Raw genomic sequence first — 21391 nt, forward strand, 5'->3', positions numbered from 1 at the left:
AATAAAGGGCAAGAGATGGTCTGGCTACCAGCTTTAGAGAACAGGGAAGGCAAGTTGATCTGCTGTGAACCACACGCAGCCTTGAGTACACAGGGGGGTTTTCTGTGGAGAAGGTCTGGTTTATTTCCTTTTCTATTTTAGGGGAACCTGATGGATTGAGCATCATTCAGCAGAGAGAATCTAGAGTATCTGCAGATTCCTGAGAGCTGAGCAAGAGTAGAAGGCCACTTGGAAGAGCCACGTCCAGTCAGATCAAGGTGGACAAGAGCTTCTGGGTGAGGGGTGGCAGGCGGCATCTGAAGAACCCCAAGTCCTCATAAGAGGAGGGGTCAGCTTTTGGCCCGGGGGTAGGAAACCATCTTTAAGAGGGCAAATTAAAGACCTTGCTCTCACTACCCCTCCCCACCCCATCTACGGCTTCTTCCCTTTCCCTCCCCTAACTTCAGAGGAGGCAGATAAGGTTTGGAGGCTGAAGAGGGGCAGTAGGAGGGGAAGCAGGCAACCTTGTGAAGCTCCTTCTCTGGACTCTGCAACCCACTGCAGCTCTGAGCCTGGGATGTGCTCAAGATTAACCGAATCAGACTCTAACACCCGGGCCAGAGCCTGGGTCCTCTGGCCCCTGAAGGATCTGTGTGTAGAATGCAGGGAGGTTACAAGCTTGCATGGGAAAATGGAAAGATGTATTTTCTTCTCATCTGTTACAGAAATCAGGCAGATTCTTCAATGGTGAACACAGGCAGCAAATTCATGATGTTACTTACGTCAAATGAAATCACGGTATTTGCGTACGGCATATATCTCAAACAGCATTATGTTCAACACTACCTTAAAATCCTGGCAACTACTAGAGCTGTTGCTCAGTGTGCTGATAAAGAAGTGCACACATTACATATCACAATAAAGAAGGGAAACAATAATAAAACTGCCTGATATTACCATCTCCTGATTAATCCCTTCCTAACAAACTGAGCAAGTAAGTCTCAATGCCAGATGAAGCATATTAAAGTCTGTGCTAAACAGTAAAGAGCCAGTATCTTCCACTTAGTACATATGTTGATTATTACAATGGTATTTTCAGAGTGTTTATACAATTGAACTCAGAAATTTGTTTTCATGTGTCCTGAAACATGGTATTTTTGTTTTTTTTATAAATTGTGTCCTTCTCTGAGGCTTCTACTTACCTTTAAGGAGAATATTAATATAAAGTAAAAGTTTTTTTAAAAAAAGACTTGTAGTTGGTTATTTTATTGCATACTCTAACAAAGCAGGAAGAGGCACTATGAAAGTCACCTTACTTCTTAGAAGTTTACTTGCATTGAGCTCTTTGTTGTTAGTTTCATCCAATTTGCACACAGCAATTTAATAGTGGGAAAAATAATGCCTAATTTTGAACCATGATTGACATTCCAGCTCAGGATATGGAAATTGATTTGTGAACAAAAGTGTCTTATCTTTGTCTCCAACAATAGATGAATATGCTATGCACCTTAAAGAAATAAAGTACCCAGAATGACAGTCATTAACATAAATAGTTGGCCAGCTCAGACACAGGAATCAAATCAAACTGCTGCTTTGTAAACACTACAATCTTCCAGGGACAACTTCCTATCCTTTTGTTCACTGTCACTTTCTTGTTAAACGCTCAAAGATGATCACCACAAGATTTAGTTATTACAGAACAATTATTTTCAACATGTATGCTCTCAGCTCAATAAAAGCTATACAAGGAATACCAAAACTGAAGATGTTTGAAAATGACAGCAATTCATCCCTCTGTATTGATTCAAGTATACATACACACTTTCATTTGGCAGTGATTGAAGTATGTTTTTATTTAGTAGTAACTTTAAAAATATAGAGAGTTGTAGTATCTTCTACTATGCAAAGAAACAAAGGCTCCATTGTATTATATTACGTGTTAGGCATTACTTCATTGCATGAAATAAATGAGCTGTTAAATACCTTACTGCAGTCTGACTTCTGACCCTCCTGGTCCACTGAACCTGTCCTCCCCTGACCGCTCCGGGCAGACAGTACATCCTCCCACCTCATCACACTTGGCTCCTGACTCCCAGCACCTGCTCCTCTGGTTTTCCTCGCTTCTCAGAACTTGCCCTTCTTCTCTCCTCTATGGAGCCTCTTCCCTTCCATCTCCATCTCTTCCCTTCCATCTTTAGTCCCAAATCCTCTTTCCTTCTGTGCCAAACTGGCAGTTTCCTCCAGTATCAGGCTTCGTTATCATCAGTCCACTCATGTTCCCCAAGTCCTTCTCCGGAGCCCCGACTCCAGCCTCACCGAAGGCTGGGGCGCCCTCAGACTTAACCTCCCTGGGCTGACCTGACCCTCCCACTCTGCACCTGCCCTCACTGACATCAGCGCCACCTCCGGAGTTTACCCAAAAGAAGGTGGCGCTGCGCCGCAGCCTCACACAACACATCCATCAGGAGGTGGCCAGGTCTCTGTAAAATGTCTCCTGATATAACCGAGTCTCCCAACATCAGCCTGCTCCACTATCGTGTGAATTGCATCATAGGCGGCCTTGCAACTGGAATGGCTTTGGGACTGAACTGTCAGTCCCCCCTCCCCCGCCCTCTCAGTCCTTTCTTAACACAGCAGAGTGAGGGAGCCTTTCAAAAATGAACTAGGATCATGTCCCCCCTTTCTTCAGACCATCCCACTCAATAATCATCATAGTTCTACCAGCCCCGTGAGACCCATGTGCTCTGATCTGCTACCAGCTTCATCTCTTCCTTGTTTTCGTGGCCTCAGCATGAGACTCGGGGCTCCCCACACACGCCCCGCCAGGGCCTGTGCACTGCTCAGCCTGGCAGCCACTCCGCAAAACCAGACCCTATGCTCTCTCTCATCCTGCAGGTCATTACTCAGAGCTCGCCCTGCAAGGCAGAACTGACCTGTCCATCCACTCAAAACAGTAACAAGGCAGCCACTCCGCACAGCCGGACCCTGCGCTCTCATCCTGCAGGTCATTACTCAGAGCTGGCCCTGCAAGGCAGAGCTGACCTGTCCATCCACTCAAAACAGTAACAACACAGCCAACACATCCCTGTCTTCTCTTGTTATTTTTCCTTTATACTTATTACTAATCCATTGTATGTGTAGTTCATTTATAATGTATATTACCCATTGTCCCCCCTTAAATGTGAATCCATGACAAAATAATTTTTGCTATTTTGTTCACAGCATGTGGTCAGTAATATTTCTTCACTAACTTCATGTGTATGCTTTGCCATCTGAATGTGTTGTTTTCAACATACTCTACACAAGCTTTGTTTATTTTTCTTATGTCTTAGAGCTATATTTTTATAGCCTCGGAAAACTGTAAATTTATAAACATCAATTTTAGATGACAAAATTTAGAAGATTATAATTTTAAAATTTTATACATTTCAGAAGGCTTTAAAGTAACAAAATTTTTTAATTACAGTCTTCTAAATTTTGCCTTCCAAAATCTATATTTAGTTAGAGAATTTCATCTACAGATCACAAGGCACTTAATCTGTATTTAATTAATGTAAAAATATATCAGATTTCAAAAATTTTCCAGATGATAAACCTCTTACCTATTTAGCTCAGTCACTTTCCTCATCAACTATCTTCAACCTCACACCACGTTTCTCCCATGGAAGAAACTAAATCACTGATTCCAACAATTTCTATGCAATTTAGTATTTCATACTTCCTTTTGCTATTCTAGTTTTCTTCCTCTTAACTTTTCCCCCTGCATCTTAACACATTTATTTTTGTCATCATTAATTTTAATTCAAACATACCAAGGTAAATTTTATGTGTCAATAAGGTAATATGAACTGGGCATCGTAGCTTGCACCTGTAATTCTAGCACTCTGGGAGGCTGAGGCAGATGGATTGGTTGAGCTCAGGAGTTCAAGACCAGCCTGAGCAAGAGTGAGACTCCCATCTCTACTAAAAATAGAAAAACCAGGCTGAGGCTGGTGGATTGCCTAAGCTCACAAGTTTGAGACCAGCCTGAGCCAGAGCAAGACCCTGTCTAAAAAAAAAAAAAAAAAAAATAGCCAGGCATTGTGGAGGGGACCTGTAGTCCCAGCTACTTGGGAGGCTGAAGCAAAAGAATTAATTAAGCCTAAGAGTTTGAGGTTGCTATGAGCTGTGAAGCCATGGCACTCTAACAAGGGTGACAAAGTGAAACTCTGTCATAAATAAATGAATAAATAAGTAAATAAATAAATAAAATACAAAAACCAGCCAGTCATTGTGGCAGGCACCTGTAGTCCCAGCTACTAGGAAGGCTGAGGCAAGAGGACTGGTTAAGCCCAAGAGGTTGAGGTTGCTGTGAGCTGAGCTGTGATGCCACAGCACTCTACCTAGGGTGACAGAGTGAGATACTGTCTGAAAAACAAGCAAACAAAAAACAAAAACGAGGGCCATATAATCTTGTATTGATGATTAGATATTATGATTATATTGCTTTGTTTTTAATTGACTGCAGCAGTTTCTGATAACTATAAAAAAGTAATGACAAGAGTTTGCCTGGATTTAGAATCATTCACCAAAGCATCTCATCATACTTTGTTTCACTTAAAACTAAAATGGAAGCATTCTTCTGTAAGCTGCATCTCAAAAATTACATTGACAAAGTATGGCATAAAGTATTTTAAATGTGTAGAAAAAAATACATGGAAGGATTGCTTGAACAAAATATATCAACATATACCCATTCTTTTTCTGTGGTATAAGTATTTTTGACTTTGTTTTGCACATTTGTATGTTTTCCAAAAATTCTACAATGAATATGTATTACTTTTATGATCATAAAAATTATTTAAAGATTGATTTTAATCAATTCTATGTTTTAAAAATCAACTTAGATTCTCTATGTAAATAATTTCGGAGTCAAATATATTAACTTACCAGAGTTACTCCTTCATCATTTTTCTCATTAACATTTCCTCCAGACGATAAGAAGTGTCTGACATCTGTTAACATACTCATGGGTCTCTGGAGCTTCATCTGGTGAAGCGAGGTCAGATCCACTCCTATGGGGAAAAAGGGCCTTTCAGTCAGGTTATAGAGATGCTTTCCAACTGCTGGGGCTCAAAACACAGCTTTATCTTCTATTCTTTAATGGTGTTCATCTTTGAAGCCCCTTTTTTTGTTTCTCTTTGTATGCATCCTATTTCCAACTTGATTACAGTCTTTAAACAATTGAAAATTGTCTTGTTTTATCCAAAGATATGAGAGGACGCCTTATATGTGGCAGGCTATTAATATCATAAACATGCACTGCCGTACATAATTTAAAGTACATAAACGGAATTCGAACAAGTTACAAAGCTACAGTTTTTTTTGCTAAAATACATACTCCTAACAGCAATGTAGTATCCTTTAACAGAAAAATCACTTTACAAAGAAAAGCTATTAATAAAAAGAATTGTGACAAAAAAAAGCGCTATAGTATAAATAGCAGTATGGTACCAATGTTAAGCGCTTAGTTTTCACGAAGGCACCATGACCATATAATTGTTAACATTAGGGAAAGTTATGTGAAAAGGCATTTGAGAACTTTCTGTACTATCTTTAGACTTACATGTATGTGTGTGTGTATATATATATATATATAATAATTTAAAAATCAAAGTTAAAGGATGTGCCAGTTGAGCATTTCCTGGCTATTAATGAATATAACATTGAATGAAGAAATCCACAGTCTGACTTGAGCAGGGTGGAGGATTTCCGCACAGAAGGCTCAGGACTACTTGCCTCCTTTCACACTTCTATCCAGCATGTATTTTAACCTGCAATTTTGTGATGTATTATTTCTATGGCAGTGCGCCTCTTCATTTATGCATTTTCTGTTCTTAGCATTAGTTCCTGGACAAAATTGGTATTTCCTCAGGGAGATAATTCATCTTCTTCCAAATGAAAATGGTAATGACGATGACGATGATGATAATGCTATCTCCCTCTCAGCAAGTCTCTGCTGGGAACCAGCACTCTTCTGAGCACTTTCTTTACCTTACTTGGTTGAATCCTGATGGTAAACATGAAGAGACAGCCTGGAACAGAGAACCCAGGAATAAACCTTGGACTGGGGCTTCTAGGGGGCGGCCTGTTCTTGACTTCCCCAGGTTCACTTTGGTAAAGGTATTTAACCTGTATGGGCTTCCACATCCTTATTTGCTCAGCTCAAGGGTAAAGCCACAGTGAATATTTCTGAGTCTCCTGGCCTCAGAGACGAGGTCAGGCGTGCTGCTTATCTGCTATTCTCATTCCCCAGGGGTACTCAGTCCACCTGACTTTGCTGTCTGTTCTCTGAACCCAGGTGATCAGCAGCGCCCAGGTGCTGCGGAGCCAGCCGGCCCAGGTTGCAGGGCTGTTTGTGCATCCACCACTACTTGTGTCAGTGTGGGCAAGGGATTTATCCTCTGCCTCAGTTTCTTTAACTGCAAATTGCTAATAGCTCTTGCCTCATCAGTTGTTACGAGAATGAGTTAAAACACCTAAAACACATACCATGTATTTGGCTTACGGTGAGTACTCAGTAAAAGTGAGCTGTGATTTTTAGCCTCTGGCATGTGGATTATTTGCCTCTCATTTACACACATTTTTCTTTGTAATGATGAGTATCATATAACCAAACAAACTCATAGTCTGACTAAAGCCATGGTGGATGATCTATTCATGAAGGCTCATATTTGAACAATGTAGCTCATAAAAACTTCATGAGAAGCCAAGTAATCTTAGTGGAAGGATGGCGTAGGCACACCTGTAGCATCCTGCAGCTTCTAAATTGTGACAGGCTATTTCAGAACTAACAGAGTTCCCTGATTTCCCATTTGAGGTCTGTTAAGAAGGAACTAAAGCTGTTCACTCTATTCTCATTTTTAGGATTAAGGAATCTGATACGTGATTTAATTTTGAAAAATAAAAATTAGCAAAATTTCAGATGTCTGCATTCAATTTTGCACGTTGAAGTAGAAGAATCTGACAGTTGCTAGAAATTGAAGTTGTTTTGTTAACTTTTATAATGTTTCAATGTTTACTAAAATATGTATCTTTTAGACAATTATTTAAGTATTTAAAATTGAGTGATAAAAACAGAACAAGGCTTGTGATGAAACACACAAATCAAAACAGAGATAGGACATCACTCACTGTAGACTCATGATACAACCTACGGGAAACTATCTGGTCACCTCTATGGAGATACCACAGAGGGATAATATGACATGTATCATAATATTTTAAAATCTAACTTTTTAAAACAAATATTATGTTAATTAAAATGTGATTTTTAGATTTTTGTTATATTTTCAGAAAAGAAACACGAATCTTTTTTTTTTTTTTAAAGTACAACACAACAAAGAAATTCCTTCTCTTCATGATCAGATTTCTTTAACTACTCCTGGATAAAACATACCAATATAGACATAGGTCATAAAAGTCTATTTCATAATGGCTTATAGGCCAAATCTCAATTTTTGGAAGAAATTTATTTCTGCTTTCATATTGTTTTCTGAAAAAAAATTAACAAAAAGCCTGCTTAGATTTACTATTTTGACAGGAATCCGATAATTTTTTACTATAGGAATTAAAGAACAAAACAGTTTACTTGAAATTCACAAGTGTTGCTGTTACTGCCTGATTCCATGTGGTAATATCAACAAATATTTTGCAAAACTGAATTTCCATTAACACCTCAAGTCAATTTGAACCTTAACTTTCTTTAAATGTCCCACTTAAGGTAATATCGTTGTTTGTAACAATTCAACTTTTCTCTCCTTTATTCTACACTGGGGCTACCCTATGCTTGTTATTATGGTGATTGTATGATTATGTTAAAATTATGCTGACTTGTGCTGTTGTAACCTCTCACCAAGTTTTAGGAGTGTGTTGCTCCATCTTCCATGGTTTTTCTGAACTTGCCTTAGCACTGCACCCCTGCACCTGGGTCCTGTCCACACACTCAGTTTCCCTGTCCCTGGGGTACCGCTCCCCTCACCTAAAGCTCAGTGTAAGCATCACTTCTGTGAAACCTTCTGTAGTACCCACAGGCAAAATTAGACCCTTACTCTTTGGTGTGTTTAAAATATCTGCACACACCTTATTTTTAGTCAATATTATACATTATTGCATCATCATTTGGTATGCAAAAAACATGATCTTTGTTCTCAAAAAGGAAACACAACTAAACAGGCAATTGCAATTCTCTATGATATGAGCCATCCTGTGATTTTAGCATGGGATTCTCTAAGCTCAAAGCCTTGTAGTTCACCTATTTTTATCTTCATTGTAATCTTCCTACAAGATTCAAGGAAGCAGGAAAGTTGAGAAGGCAAATGAAGAAGGGTGGTTCCAGGAAAGAGAAAGACCCACATGCAAGGTATGTCCAAATACAGAGCTCAAATACAATTCAAATGAGCAATGATAAATTACATATTGATAAGTTATTTCAAATAATCTGACATCCAATCAATTTAAAACAATTACACATACAAAACTGAAGGTATTGAACAGTAATTAGGCTGTAGGAATACCCCAGGGAACCAGCAGGTTGGGTAAAAGATGACCCAATGACAGCAGGGAGAGGGGGAAAAGAAGGTTGTCAAAGACAAAGCCCAGGGAGGTGACCAGCATGTGTGGGCCCAGATGGAGAAGGGGACACCCAAGGAAACAGACGCTAAAAAGAAGAGGAAACTATGGGATGATCATTACAGGACATAGTTTTCCTGAGATTGTGTGACCAAGATCACTGAATGGGACGGAGGGAGGGGGTAATAAAAAGACAAGAAAAGTACTTTCTGGTTAGATAACTAAGGAAGGCAAGGGCAGTTGCTACAGGGGCATTTCCAGCAGATCTGTAGGGCCAGACGCTGATCAGCAGACTGGGAACTCGGGAGAATAAACATGAACTATGTTTTCTAAAAAGACAGGTTTGAAAACAATAAATAAATAAATAAATAAAAGGGGGGAGAAAGGACAGCATGTGGTGATGGTGGTGATGCCGCAAAGCCAACTAAAGCCTTTGGTTTCTTTCACAGTGCGTTCTCTCTCTCTCTCTCTCTCTCTCTCTCTCTCTCTCTCTATATATATATATATATACACACACACACACACACGTGAGTATACTTATTTATATCTGCCTAAAAGATTATTCATACACACACACAAAGAGGTCTGACAATTAAGCTTGCAAACTCATCCTAGAAAAAGTGCTATTCATACACACCTCATTGCTGAATATTCTCACTCTGGTCACCTTCCAAGTACTCTACTTGGGAAGCTATACATTGATGCCAGCACCTAGTCTGCTCTTCCAGGCAATTCTGAAACTATTTTTCTGGAATGGCCATCACAGCTGCCATCATAACAGCACACAAAATTATGCCATAATAATGAACACCACTCATAGAGACACTGCCACACATTGACACAAACACAGATGTGAGACACTGATATACTGAGGTTATGAAAACTCACTGAGTTGTTTGCACAGTGATGCCAAAGTAAGCACCTGGCCCCACGTTCCTGAACTTAATTGTCAGACCTTGTACAACAGCTTTGATGGTCATTCCAGAAAAAGAGTTCCAAAATTGCTTTGAAGGGTAAACCAGGCATTGGTGTTGGTTCATAGCTTCTAAAGGGGGCTACTCAAAGGTGACTGTAGTGATGTCAGCAGTGAGGCCTGTGGCACTTTTTCTAGGATGAGTTTGGGGACTGAACTGTCAGAGCTCATATGTTTATAAATGCTGATCTTTGTCCTGGACCACCTTGGGCTCTCCTGTCAGGCCTTTCTTTCCTTGCTGGTTCACTCTATAATCGATCTCATTCCTTGTAGGCCAGCTGGTTAGCCATGCACTGGAGATCTAATAGTCATCAAATGCTCAAGCAGCTCTCCACGGTTGTCTCACTTTACAGGCTGGCAGGCTCAGGCGGTGAGCTGGGGTTAATTGCTGTGCCCCCGCTTACTGTGTATGTCAGTGGTGACAGTACAATTAGGACTTATGACCAGTGATTTTCCATGTAATCAACTTGTTCACGACATGGCCTGGCCGCTCCTGCCAGGTGCATTCTGGCATGGCAGGGCGATTGGCACTTGGTTGCAAGACTGGATGATGTAGAAATCCTAGGATTGCAGCAACCTTGTTAGGGTGACACTATGCTGAAAAGCTGAGAGCCAAGAAATAATAGAAATCTCATCTTGAAATATTAGTAATTTCTTAGCTCATCAGCCCAGGCTGTCACAGCCGATAACTCTGAAATATCACCACCAGGAGAGCCAGAGAATAAATCAAGCTAGATGGTATTTACCAGGAACTACAGCTCAAGATGCAGACAAGCAGGAGGAGACCTACAAAAGCAGAAGCGGACTGTGAATGAGCTGCAGAAAGGGCAGATGGGTGGGAGGCAGGGGCCAGAGAAGCAGCAGAGAAAGGGGCAAACAGCATTAAATATTTAAGAGATATTAAATTGAGTTTGTTCCAGCACACATGTATTCTACTAACTGACTGTGACACCCACAGTCGTGACAAATTTCCTCTTAATCATTCAAGAGTCAGTGCCTTCCTCTTTTTTTCCCTAAATTATTTCTTAAATCAGCCCCCCAAAGAAATACACTTATTTCTGTTATTTACGTAGGACAGACGATACAGATCTTAAAAATATGAACATTTCCCATCAAACAAAATGCTTTAATGAGTTCAAAAGGATTGCAGGACAAGTCCATGCTTTTGCAAATAAAGATAATTTCATTTTCTGAAAAGAAACATTTATTACCGAGGCTTTTAGATATTCAGAACAGTAAGGGAGCAGGAAACAGTAATCACACAGGACAGATGCAGCAGTGCTGAGTTCTTCTCTTCTGTTTGTTTTTATTTGGCATCAGGAGTTTTATTTTAGAAAGTACTTTACAAGATCTATCACAGGAGCCACACGAACCTAATGTGTTCACCTGAGAGTGCAGCTCATACCTGCCGTGTGCGCCTGGGACAGTGTCCAGCTCAGTACCTGACTGTGCACCTGGGACAGTGTCAGGTCAGGACCTGACTGTGGGACCTGGGAGAGTGTGCAGCTCAGTACCTGACTGTGCACCTGGGAGACTGTCCAGCTGAGGACCTGCCATATACACCTGGGAGAGTGTGCAGCTCAGTATCTGACTGTGCAGCTGAGAGAGTGTCCAGCTTAGGACCTGACTGTACACCTGGGAGAGTGTACAGCTCAGGACCCGACTGTGCACCTGGGAGAGTGTGCAGCTCAGTACCTGACTGTACCTGGAAGTGTGTCCAGCTCAGGACCTCCCATGTACATCTGGGAGAGTGTACAGCTCAGGACCCAACTGTCCACCCGGGAGAATGTGCAGCTCAGGACCCGACTGTCCACCTGGGAGAGTGTGCAGCTCAGGACCCGACTGTGCACCTGGGAGACTGTGCAGCTCAGGACCTGACTGTGCACCTGGGAGAGTGTGCAGCTCAGGACCTGACTGTGCACCTGGGAGACTGTGCAGCTCAGGACCTGACTGTGCACCTGGGAGAGTGTCCAGCTCAGGACCTGCCATGTGCACCTGGGAGGGTGTCCAGCTCAGGACCTGCCATGTGCACCTGGGAAAGTGTACAGCTCAGGACCTGACTGTACACCTGGGAGAGTGTCCAGCTCAGGATCTGACTGTGCACCTGGGAGAGTGTGCAGCTCAGTACCTGACTGTACCTGGGAGAGTGTCCAGCCCAGGATCTCCCATGTACATCTGGGAGAGTGTATAGCTCAGGACCCAACTTTCCACCTAGGAGAGTGTGCAGCTCAGGACCTGCCATGTGCACCTGGGAGAGTGTGCAGCTCAGGACCCGACTGTGCACCTGGGAGAGTGTCCAGCTCAGGAACTGACTGTGCACCTGGGAGAGTGTCCAGCTCAGGAACTGACTATGCACCTGGGAGAGTGTCCAGCTCTGTACTGACTGTGCACCTGGGAGAGTGTCCAGCTCTGTACCTGACTGTGCAACTGGGAGAGTGTGCAGCTCAGTAGCTGCTATGTCTCCCTATGGTTGTGTACAGCTCAGTGTGGCTCAGGGAAACTAGCAACATTTATATATCAGCCACATAGTCTTCACCTCCAGGTTTCCAGTTTGTCTACTATTGTTATCATTACTATTCTGTCAGAAAAGCACTTACCCAAAGATCCAGTGTCCCAGAGCATTGTTATGTAGACACTACATGTAGTTTCATTAACTAGAGCCACCACCAGCTAGTTCATGAAAATTAAAAATTGCACACTGCACGTGAAGTTTGGCAAAGTTCCAAATAATTAACTTCCCAAAAGTGAAATCTGCGTGACTTCAAGCTTTATTCCCTTTAGAAGTAATGGAATATGTCTGCAACAAGGCCCAGCTAACAAGAGCTGAAGACAGGCAGTGAGCGCTCCCTTGAGTGATAGTGCCTGGTTGAGGAACCTGTAGCTGGATCCACCCCACTGTCAGCTCCACCCAGTGGCTTCTGCCCAACCCCCAAACCAGGGACCCTCAGCAGCACAGCTGTTTACACATCCTTATCACCTGCCCTGACACAGGCAAGGCTACCACACCCCAGCTTTCACAGCTAATGGGACTAGTCATGGAACTCCTCCTTATTAGCATTCTAAGCCACCTCCTGAGCAAACCTTCCTTCCTCACACAGGCATCTGGAGGCAGCAAAGCACACAAGGGAACAGCAACGCAGGTGTGAGTTTCTCTGGAGAGGCTAAGACTCACAAGCAGCAGCCTATGGCTCAGCTCTTACAAACTGTAAACTTTTCGACTGGCCAAGGGCTCATCCTCCAAGGGATTCAAATTTCCTTGTTATTTTATAAAATGCAGGGGAGACAAGGGACATAATTCTGCGACACCACCTCGGGTCCAGGGATTCAAAGAGCTCTCACCTTCCTGAGGCTGCGCTGACGGGTGGATGGAATCACAGGCTGTGTCTGTGTAACTGCTCACCCTCTGTCAATGAGAGCATCTGGGGGATGAGCCTGCTTCTCTCGGCCTGGCACAGAGATCGTAGTGTTTCCTTCTGATGACCTTTGTCTGTCTAAGTGTCACAGAGGGTGGATTTGGGGACAACGTGTGAACTACCTTGGACTTGAGCTCGCAGTTACTTGGCTGTAATTCTTACTAGGACTACCTGCCCCTCTGAGAAGACACTTCAGATGACCTTGCCATGATTAGCTCAAAATCCATTTGTGCTGGTTCATGTCCCTTCCCTCCAGGGGAGAAGAGATTATAATTACAAACCCAGTTCCACTAATTACAGACACTAGATGCCTGTGACAACGTTCCTTCCTTGTGGGCCTCCAGAGTTCTTCTGGCTTGCACAAAGCTGTGTTACTGAGCGCAGTGAAGAGTGCAGACAGCAGCAGGTGCTGCAGAGGGAAGTTGCTCATTTGACACCACTTAGGGAAGCTGTGCCTGGTGAAGTCACATAAACATGTCTGTAAATACGAATAGTCACTTGCAATTCTGCCAATCTATCTCTTCCTGCAGTATTTCAAAGCTTCCCCTACCATTCTCATCCAGATACGTCAGCAGGATAGAGCTGGATTCGGTCCCCTCCACAGCATAGTCCAGTGGAATATTCCCATTAACATCCTGGAGGAGGACATTGGCTCCAGCCTAGATAAAAAAGAAAGAAAATAATATTACATACTGTTAAAATTAAAAGCAGATTAAAAGATTCACGTCAATCTTAGCTGGGAAACAAATGTAGAAACAGTTTATGTTAGATGCAACCCTGAAGAGTCATATAGGAAGCTACAATTGCTTTTTAGGATGAATATGTTAAATAACGTATAAAAACTCTATAAAGTTTTCCAAAGGTACCACTGATCCTTGTGAGACCTTGGTCCCGACTTCCTCTCTCCACTCCCATTACTAAGCCCAGAAATTCTAACCAGTATCTGCTCACTCCTGCACTGTGTAACAGCTCTGCACCTTGTCCTGTGTCTAACTCAGGAGGGGCGTCCACTGCTTGGAAGAGTCTCAAAGGCCAGCTCTTCCATGAACAAGCTGAGTGTTGACAGACGGGCCCCAGCCTACCCTATGCAACCCTCCCGCTCTTACTTCTCCACAGAAACTCACCTGGGTGCTCCCCTTACACTATAAAGTCTGAATAAAGGCTGTGCTAATGGGTCCAGGTTAGTTTTCTCTTTGTAATGAAAAGCATTATCTGTAGCCATTATGTATCAAAAAGCCCTTCATGAGCATGGTACCTCTGAGCACTCCTATCTCCTGTGTCATCCAACCCAGCTTAAAGGCAGTCATAGATTTAAATTCCTCTTTAAAAAAAATGGTCACGTGAATTGTCACCATTGCTTTATGTTCTTTAATGAGCTCCATAAAATTCAGCAGGCAGGGCTAACATCCTCTCTCCAAGGGCAGGGTGTGAACATGCCCCACTGTCTAAGATTCCCCATATACCTCCCAATAGTACGTGACTAAACTCAGACCTGACACATGAAAGATCATCCCCAATCCTCTCACAGAACAGGATTCTGTGTTGCAAAGATAACATAATTCTTACTATATACAAATTCATAACCTTATCCAAAAATGTGATTTAAATTGCAATTTTACATATTAATATTTAGGCTTCTGCATTCTGTTATTCTACGTGTACAAAGAACTTTCCTCTACTTCAACAAGTCCACACATATTTCCAAAGAACTATTCCAAATATGTTGTAAAAATAACCCAAAGAAACAAAAAGTACATTGAAGGGACAAAATATATCACATTTTAATATTTTCACCCCCGGTAAGTTGCATTGTTACTCCATTGTATTGGGTGTTCCATATTACGTTTTCTATAATCATATAAACATACTCCTTTGTCTGAACAAAGCAAGTCATATATCTCAGCTCTGTGTTTACCTAAGGAAAGGCTGTACTTGTGAAGTCCTAACAGCTTTTAATTATCTTTTTAATTCAATTTTAATAACTCAGAGTTTGAAAAAAAACTTCAGGGGTATTCTTAAGTAGATTTAACTAATAATTCCTTCCCTTTACTCTTCAAACTACAAGGATAAGACTTTGCATGTCTACTCTACAAATATTAGTTGTTAACAATTCAACCAACAAGAGACAGGTTGTTATTAAAGATTTCAATATTAATTGTAAAATGTAGTCCACTAACCAGAGATTAATAGTCTTTCCCAATTTGTAACTGCTTCAAGTAAAATCCTACAAATGCCAAACACCTGGGCACAAGGTGACAGGGATCACAACAAACATAAATGAGAGAGAAACTTGGGATTACGAGCAGTGGTGTCCTTGGAAGGAAGATTTCCTAAATGTTAAGAAGGGATGAGGCTCTTTCAGAGAAAGTCTAAACCAAAACACAGAGCTGAATATTTCAGCTGGGCTTGTTCACTGATTTTTCCACTCATCAATCACTCCCTCTTGTGCTGCTAAATTCCCAGGAGCCAGGCCTTCTGATGTTGCCAATTTCCCTGGTCACAAAGTGGGTCTTAATCCTCCTCATATCCACAACACCCATAATAGCGCCTAGCACAGGTGAGCTTCTGAAACATTTTTATCCAAACAAACTGAAAACAAGGATTATTAAGCTAAACTGAAACAAATTATTAAAAATGGAGCCTGTGGCTCAGTGAGCAGGGCGCCGGCCCCATATACCGAGGGTGGCGGGTTCAAGCCCAGCCCCAGCCAAACTGCAACAAAAAATAGCCGGGCGTTGTGGCGGGCGCCTGTAGTTCCAGCTACTTGGGAGGCTGAGGAAGGAGAATTCCTAAGCCCAGGAGTTGGAGGTTGCTGTGAGCTGTGTGACGCCACGGCACTCTACCGAGGGCAATAAAGTGAAACTCTGTCTCTACAAAAAAAAAAAAAAAATGGAGGCAAAGAATTGTCATTTTTATAACAATACTTTTTAACTAAATGTTAAGATGTTTATTTTCAAGGATTTGTGGCTGTAATTACGATATCACTACACGCACACGTCTCCTACCTTCTGTCTTTCCAGAGAAGGGACACTTGTGAGAGACATTTTTCCCCTCCCTTGTTCCTTCCTTCCTGTCTCTACTTTTTCTTTCTCCTTGCTTTCTTTCTTTTACTTTCTGTTTAATTGCAGAGATGCAAACAGCCTACTAATTTAGTCGCAAGGGATTTTTTTTTTTTAATGAGATGTCAGAGATTTCACGACTGATACCACTGGTAGCTCATATTCTGAAGTTTTCTGTAATTGATTACCAAGTTTCCAACATTTGAAAATAAAATACCTTTCCTCCTCCCCAGGTAAACAGTATAAGTTAGTTTCAATGTTTCTTAATTATTTTTCTAAACTTTAGTTCAGGTAGTCATTTCCAACATTGAATTCATGGTAATACAGTTTGGATAAACAAAACATTAAACTTAAAATAATGTTCCTCCTGCCCTGTGAGCTATCACACATGATATTCAAGCACAAGGGGGGACATTTCTTTCCCCATAATCAATCCAGTAAGGTGATCTGTGCTCGGTGGGATATCTTTGCATTTTAGGGCTAGCTGCTTTGCCTCTGTCAGGAAGTGGGATTCTGAAAACCTTCAAAATGAAGCCCTAAATTAGTTTCATAGTAGGGCTGAGTACACTGGGTACTTTTTTTTCCATTCTTGAGATACTTTACTAAGAAGAATATTTTCCAGTTCCATCCATGTAAACATAAAAGAGGTAAAGTCTCCATCTTTTTTAAGGCTGCATAATATTCCATGGTGTACATATACCACAATTTATTAATCCATTCATGGATCGGTGGGCACTTAGGCTTTTTCCATGACTTAGCAATTATGAATAGGGCTGCAATAAACATTCTGGTGCAAATATCTTTGTTATGATGTGATTTTGGGTCTTCTAGGTATATGCCCAGTAGAGGAATGACAGGATTGAATGGCAGTTCTATTTTTAGATCTCTAAGTGTTCTCCATATATCTTTCCAAAATAAATGTAATAATGGCTTTCACATGAAAACTATAACCCAGTTACAACCTAAGAATAGGGGGAAGGGGGAAAGGGAGGGGAGGGAGCGGGGGAGGTGGGTAGAGGGAGGGGGACAGGCGGGATCACACCTCCGGTGCATCTTACAAGGATATATGTGAAACTTAGTAAATGTAGAATGTAAATGTCTTAGCACAATAACTAAAAAAACGCCAGGAAGGCTATGTCAACCAGTGTGATGAAAATGTGTCTAATGGTTTATGAAGCTAGTGTATGATGCCCCATGATCATATCAATGTACACAGCTATGATTTAATAAAAAATAAAGAAATAAAGAAAAAGAAAATAAAGAACACGATGTCAGGTTCCATCCTGTGCCTGATGTGATCTGATAGCTGACTCCAGGCCCAGCCCTCCTGACTCCGCTCTGGCGGTCCCAGTGCTGGGCCCTGTGGACCTTTCTCCTTGACCAGCCAGAACAGTGTTGGGTCCTGCAGTAGCCGGTCCAGTGTCCATGCAGCAGAAGGGGGTTTCTCCTCCTGGATCCTGCCCAAGCCCAGGGTCTCCTTGTCTCGGTGCATGTGAGACACAGGTGCACTCCTTCAGGGAGATTTTATAGCATCCCAATAGGAAGTTCCTCTTGTAAACAGCCCATGGATTAGTTTTGACAGCCTCCCAGCAGACACCTTCTCAGCAAATTATGTGGGTGCCTCAGCTTTCTGCTTGCCAGCCCTGGCTCTGAGGCACCACCCTACGGCCCAGGCCACACCGTCTCCTAGGAGGTCTGACTGTCAGCCTTGGGGAGGGAGCTTCCCAGGAGACTCCTTCACTAAGTTGTCCTCAGCCCCAGAAGTTGTATCTGCTCCTTACATCTGCTGTTCCTATATTTTCCAGAGTTATCTTGATCACATTAAGCAGTTAAATATTTCTCTTGTTAATAATCATTTACATGTACCTTTCTTTTTAAAACTATTGGTGGGATTTCTGAATCCTGCCTGGATGCTAACAGGACACCTTCCAAGAATGGGGTGATGTCAGGGCACAGACCCTCAAAGGTGGGAGGACTGAAAGACTGTGCATGTGCCGTGGGCAGGTGCATGGGCGCTGATGTGTGTGTGTGTGTGTGTGTGTGTGTGTGTGTTTGGATTGGAAAGGTTGCCCTGCTGGGGTTGAGCACAAGGCCCAGGTCTACGCCAATGGGAAATGGGGCGTCAGGAACCCAGAACATGTGCTGGCCTCACACTTGCAGTTGAATGTCCTTTGGTGTGAACTGAAGCAGGTGCTTTGGGACTACAAGTGGCTGCCATGCTTGACAATTACGGCAGAAACAGTGACTGTTACAGATTCCCCTGAGTGCACAGGAAAGATTACAAAAACAAAACAAACAAAACCCAACCCTGACTCTTCAACTATTTGCATAAGCTCAAATCATAAAGAAAACCTTAAAAGAATATACTGCTGAAAGTCAAACACAAAATTTAATCCTACGTTTTGCTGAAATACTGCGCCAATGGGATAGTTTCATAAAACTTTTTGTCTGAAAGTTCCCATTAACTGAGAGGGAAGGGATCTGGAAACCCGGAATGGGGATAAATGGTTAGACGCAGGTGAGAGAGACGACCTTGAACCCCTAAGACATCCCTGGCCAGAGGAAGTCACTTGCCCTCCTGCACCTGAAGAGATTCCTCTCTATCTTTTCTAAAAACCCTGTGATGATCTCACCTGAGACAATGCCTTTATGAGGATGCTTGTTTTCTTCTGGACCTGTTCTAACCATGCCCCATTTCTAGAGTTACACCTAGAGTGACTTCTCAGCATCTCAGTGTCCTTCAGAGGGAAGTAAACACGAGGGCACCAATGAAGAATCTTGCACAGAAAGAGAACTGCAAGGCTTTGAATACACACACACACACGCACACACACACACAGCTCGTAGAGTGAGCCAAGTGCCAGAAATCCCACAAGTAACTAGTAAAAAGGAAATAACTATTTAATGTTACCAAGTGAAGTATGAAGAATACAGGCACAGTGAATGTGGGGAGCAGATACTGTTTTTGGGGAGGGAGACAGATGCGCGCACAGGCGTACACACACACACGTGGACATGGGTTCTGGGAACGTCAAACAGAGACAGAACAGGGGAGGCTGACACAGCCCGTGTAGCAGTGGCTCTGGATTTGATGTGCTTTGCAGGTGGAGGACTGGGGGTGTTGCAGGACCAGGGGTTTCTCTCGCTGCTCTGGGGGGCTTCTTCTTGTTCCCAGGGCCCTGCTGTCAGAGGGTGGCGTCCTGCTCCTGGCAGGGACCCAGCAGTGCACACCCTCCAGACAGTGGCTTTCTCCTCATCAGAACCAGCTTCTGGTACCTCCACAAACATCCCCACCATCCAGACGGCACAGAACTCTCTCAAAGGTTGGACTCTCCATCCTCGGGGGAGCCTCTTCCCTCCTGACTCTTCCTTCAAGGACACTGTCCCTCATCTCTGGAGCAGGGGCTGCTTCCTGCACCTGAAGGTCCACTGTTCTTAGTGATTTTTATGTTGAATGCTCCCTGTTCAAACTACCTGGCTTGGACCCTGCTGGTACACATGCGCTCACTGGTGCTTTCCTGTAAATGTGTGTGACTTGGTCCAAGTTCACCACATAGTAGCTTTATGGCCCAGGACAAGTTCCTTAAGGGCTTGGTAAAAGCAGGATTAGGAATTATAAAGCCCCCTGGAAACGCACATGGACAGCTCTCCCCTGGAGCTCTGCTTCCACCGTTCTGAGCACTCACAACTCATCTTAGCTACTGCTTTTAACAAGTGTGTGATGAGTAAGTCTGTGTCTGTGACTCGCTCAAGGCACACGCCCACTGCTCCCCACCCAGGGCAGGACAGCTGAGCAGTTAAGGGCAGGATGCTGTTCAAATCTCCGCTCTGACACCCATCAGTCATGTGACCTTGGTGACCTTGGGCAAGCTACTCACCCTCACAGTCCTCATTTCTCCCAGCTGAAAATGGAGATAACAGGATTGTTGTGAAGATAAAATGAATCAATGCTCTAAAGTATTAATAATGTAGCACTGGCGCAAGACAGCTCCAATCGGGCTTTGAACAGGAGGGTACACCAGAGCCAGCAAAATGGCTCACGTGGCGACTGAAAAATACAGCCTTCCTAATACCAAACTCAGAACGTTATGGTGAAGGTCATGGTGAGTGCCGATTAGCAGCAGTTTTACCAGAGTGCTACAAGCAGATATACAAGCATGTAGAGACCAACACTCATTAAAGTGACACGTGTGATACCCCCTAAGTAACGTGCAGTGATTTAAATGCCCACTGTGCCCACAGGGAAGTACGAGGCTGCCCAGTAAGCACTTATCCACATGGAGGGGCGTGGAGACCGACGGTGAGATGGCTAGAGCTGGTGCCATGGTGCTACCAGCCGTAGGAAGATTCCGGAGTAGATAAGTGGGGTCTCTGTCTATCCGTCTCTCTATGTGACCTGCACGCCTCAGCTTCCCCCACTTCCTTCTGGATCCCCATCACTCTGGATTCACACTGTATGCAGAATCCTTTGTTTTGCCTGCGTGAAACAAAAACTCACTCTTTCCGTGGCCTACTATGAAAGAGGTGAGTTTCCTCAGGGGAGCTGTCAGTGATGCCCCTCACAGGTGTGTGGAGTATTTGCCTTTGTAGACAATGCCTTGACCCAGAAGGGCATCTTTAAAGCAGAGAATGTAGATTCTTTGGCAGACTGGAATAAAGCATTTTGGCAAGTGGAGCTTTTCATTTGTTAAGTTACAATACATTTCATACAAGTTCTATGGACAAAAGCTTCCCCTTTGAGATGCAGGGGTTCCAAGATCCATTTTTTATTTTATTTTTTTTTGTGCCCTAGCATATACAGACACCAGGAGGCATGATACAGGACGGAGCCACGTTGATGTGCTTCAAACGCGAGAACACAGTCTGCAAGGCCTGACTGACATCTTTCACACCCACATACACAAAGACTAACTCTTACCTTTTGCATAAATTAATTTTATTTCAAGACACCTTATTTTTACTGGGAACACCCCTGATAAGATTCATGGCTGATTTTTATTATCAGTCTGACTAACTCTGAAGTTAATCTGCAGTTTTGTTTTGTTTTGTTGTTTTGCACACGTGTCTCCCGAAGGGAGGATATCTTTATTATTTCCTTAAATATATTATTTTTTAATTACTTCTTTATTCTTTTCTCAATTATAGAAGAGTACAGGTTTATCATATGAAACAAAACAAATATTCAGTCAGAATAGGAAAGTGCAAAGCAGAAGGTGAAAACTGCTGTCCTACCCCCAGCTTCTTCAGCTCCCTTTTGTGAAGACCCTTGTGATCACACTGGGTCCATTCATACAGTGCAGGGCAATCTCCACATCAAGCTCATTAACTAATCACAGCAGCAAAGTCCCCTCCACAGG

At 42.8% G+C, this 21391-nt stretch overlaps 1 protein-coding gene across 1 annotated transcript in view; it reads right to left on the bottom strand.

Moving 5' to 3' along the window:
- The window catches only part of MYO16 (myosin XVI), a 643638-nt gene that overhangs the window by 364239 nt on the left and 258008 nt on the right, over nt 1–21391 (bottom strand). The window contains exons 5-6 of the mRNA XM_053563761.1: nt 13526–13634; nt 4909–5033 (exon numbers count right to left, since the gene is read on the bottom strand). Of these exons, the coding sequence (XP_053419736.1) occupies nt 4909–5033; nt 13526–13634 (234 nt within the window). The remainder of the gene's footprint in view (nt 1–4908; nt 5034–13525; nt 13635–21391) is intronic.

This window comes from Nycticebus coucang, chromosome 15 (assembly GCF_027406575.1).
Source record: "Nycticebus coucang isolate mNycCou1 chromosome 15, mNycCou1.pri, whole genome shotgun sequence".
NCBI classification, from domain to species: Eukaryota; Metazoa; Chordata; class Mammalia; order Primates; family Lorisidae; genus Nycticebus; species Nycticebus coucang.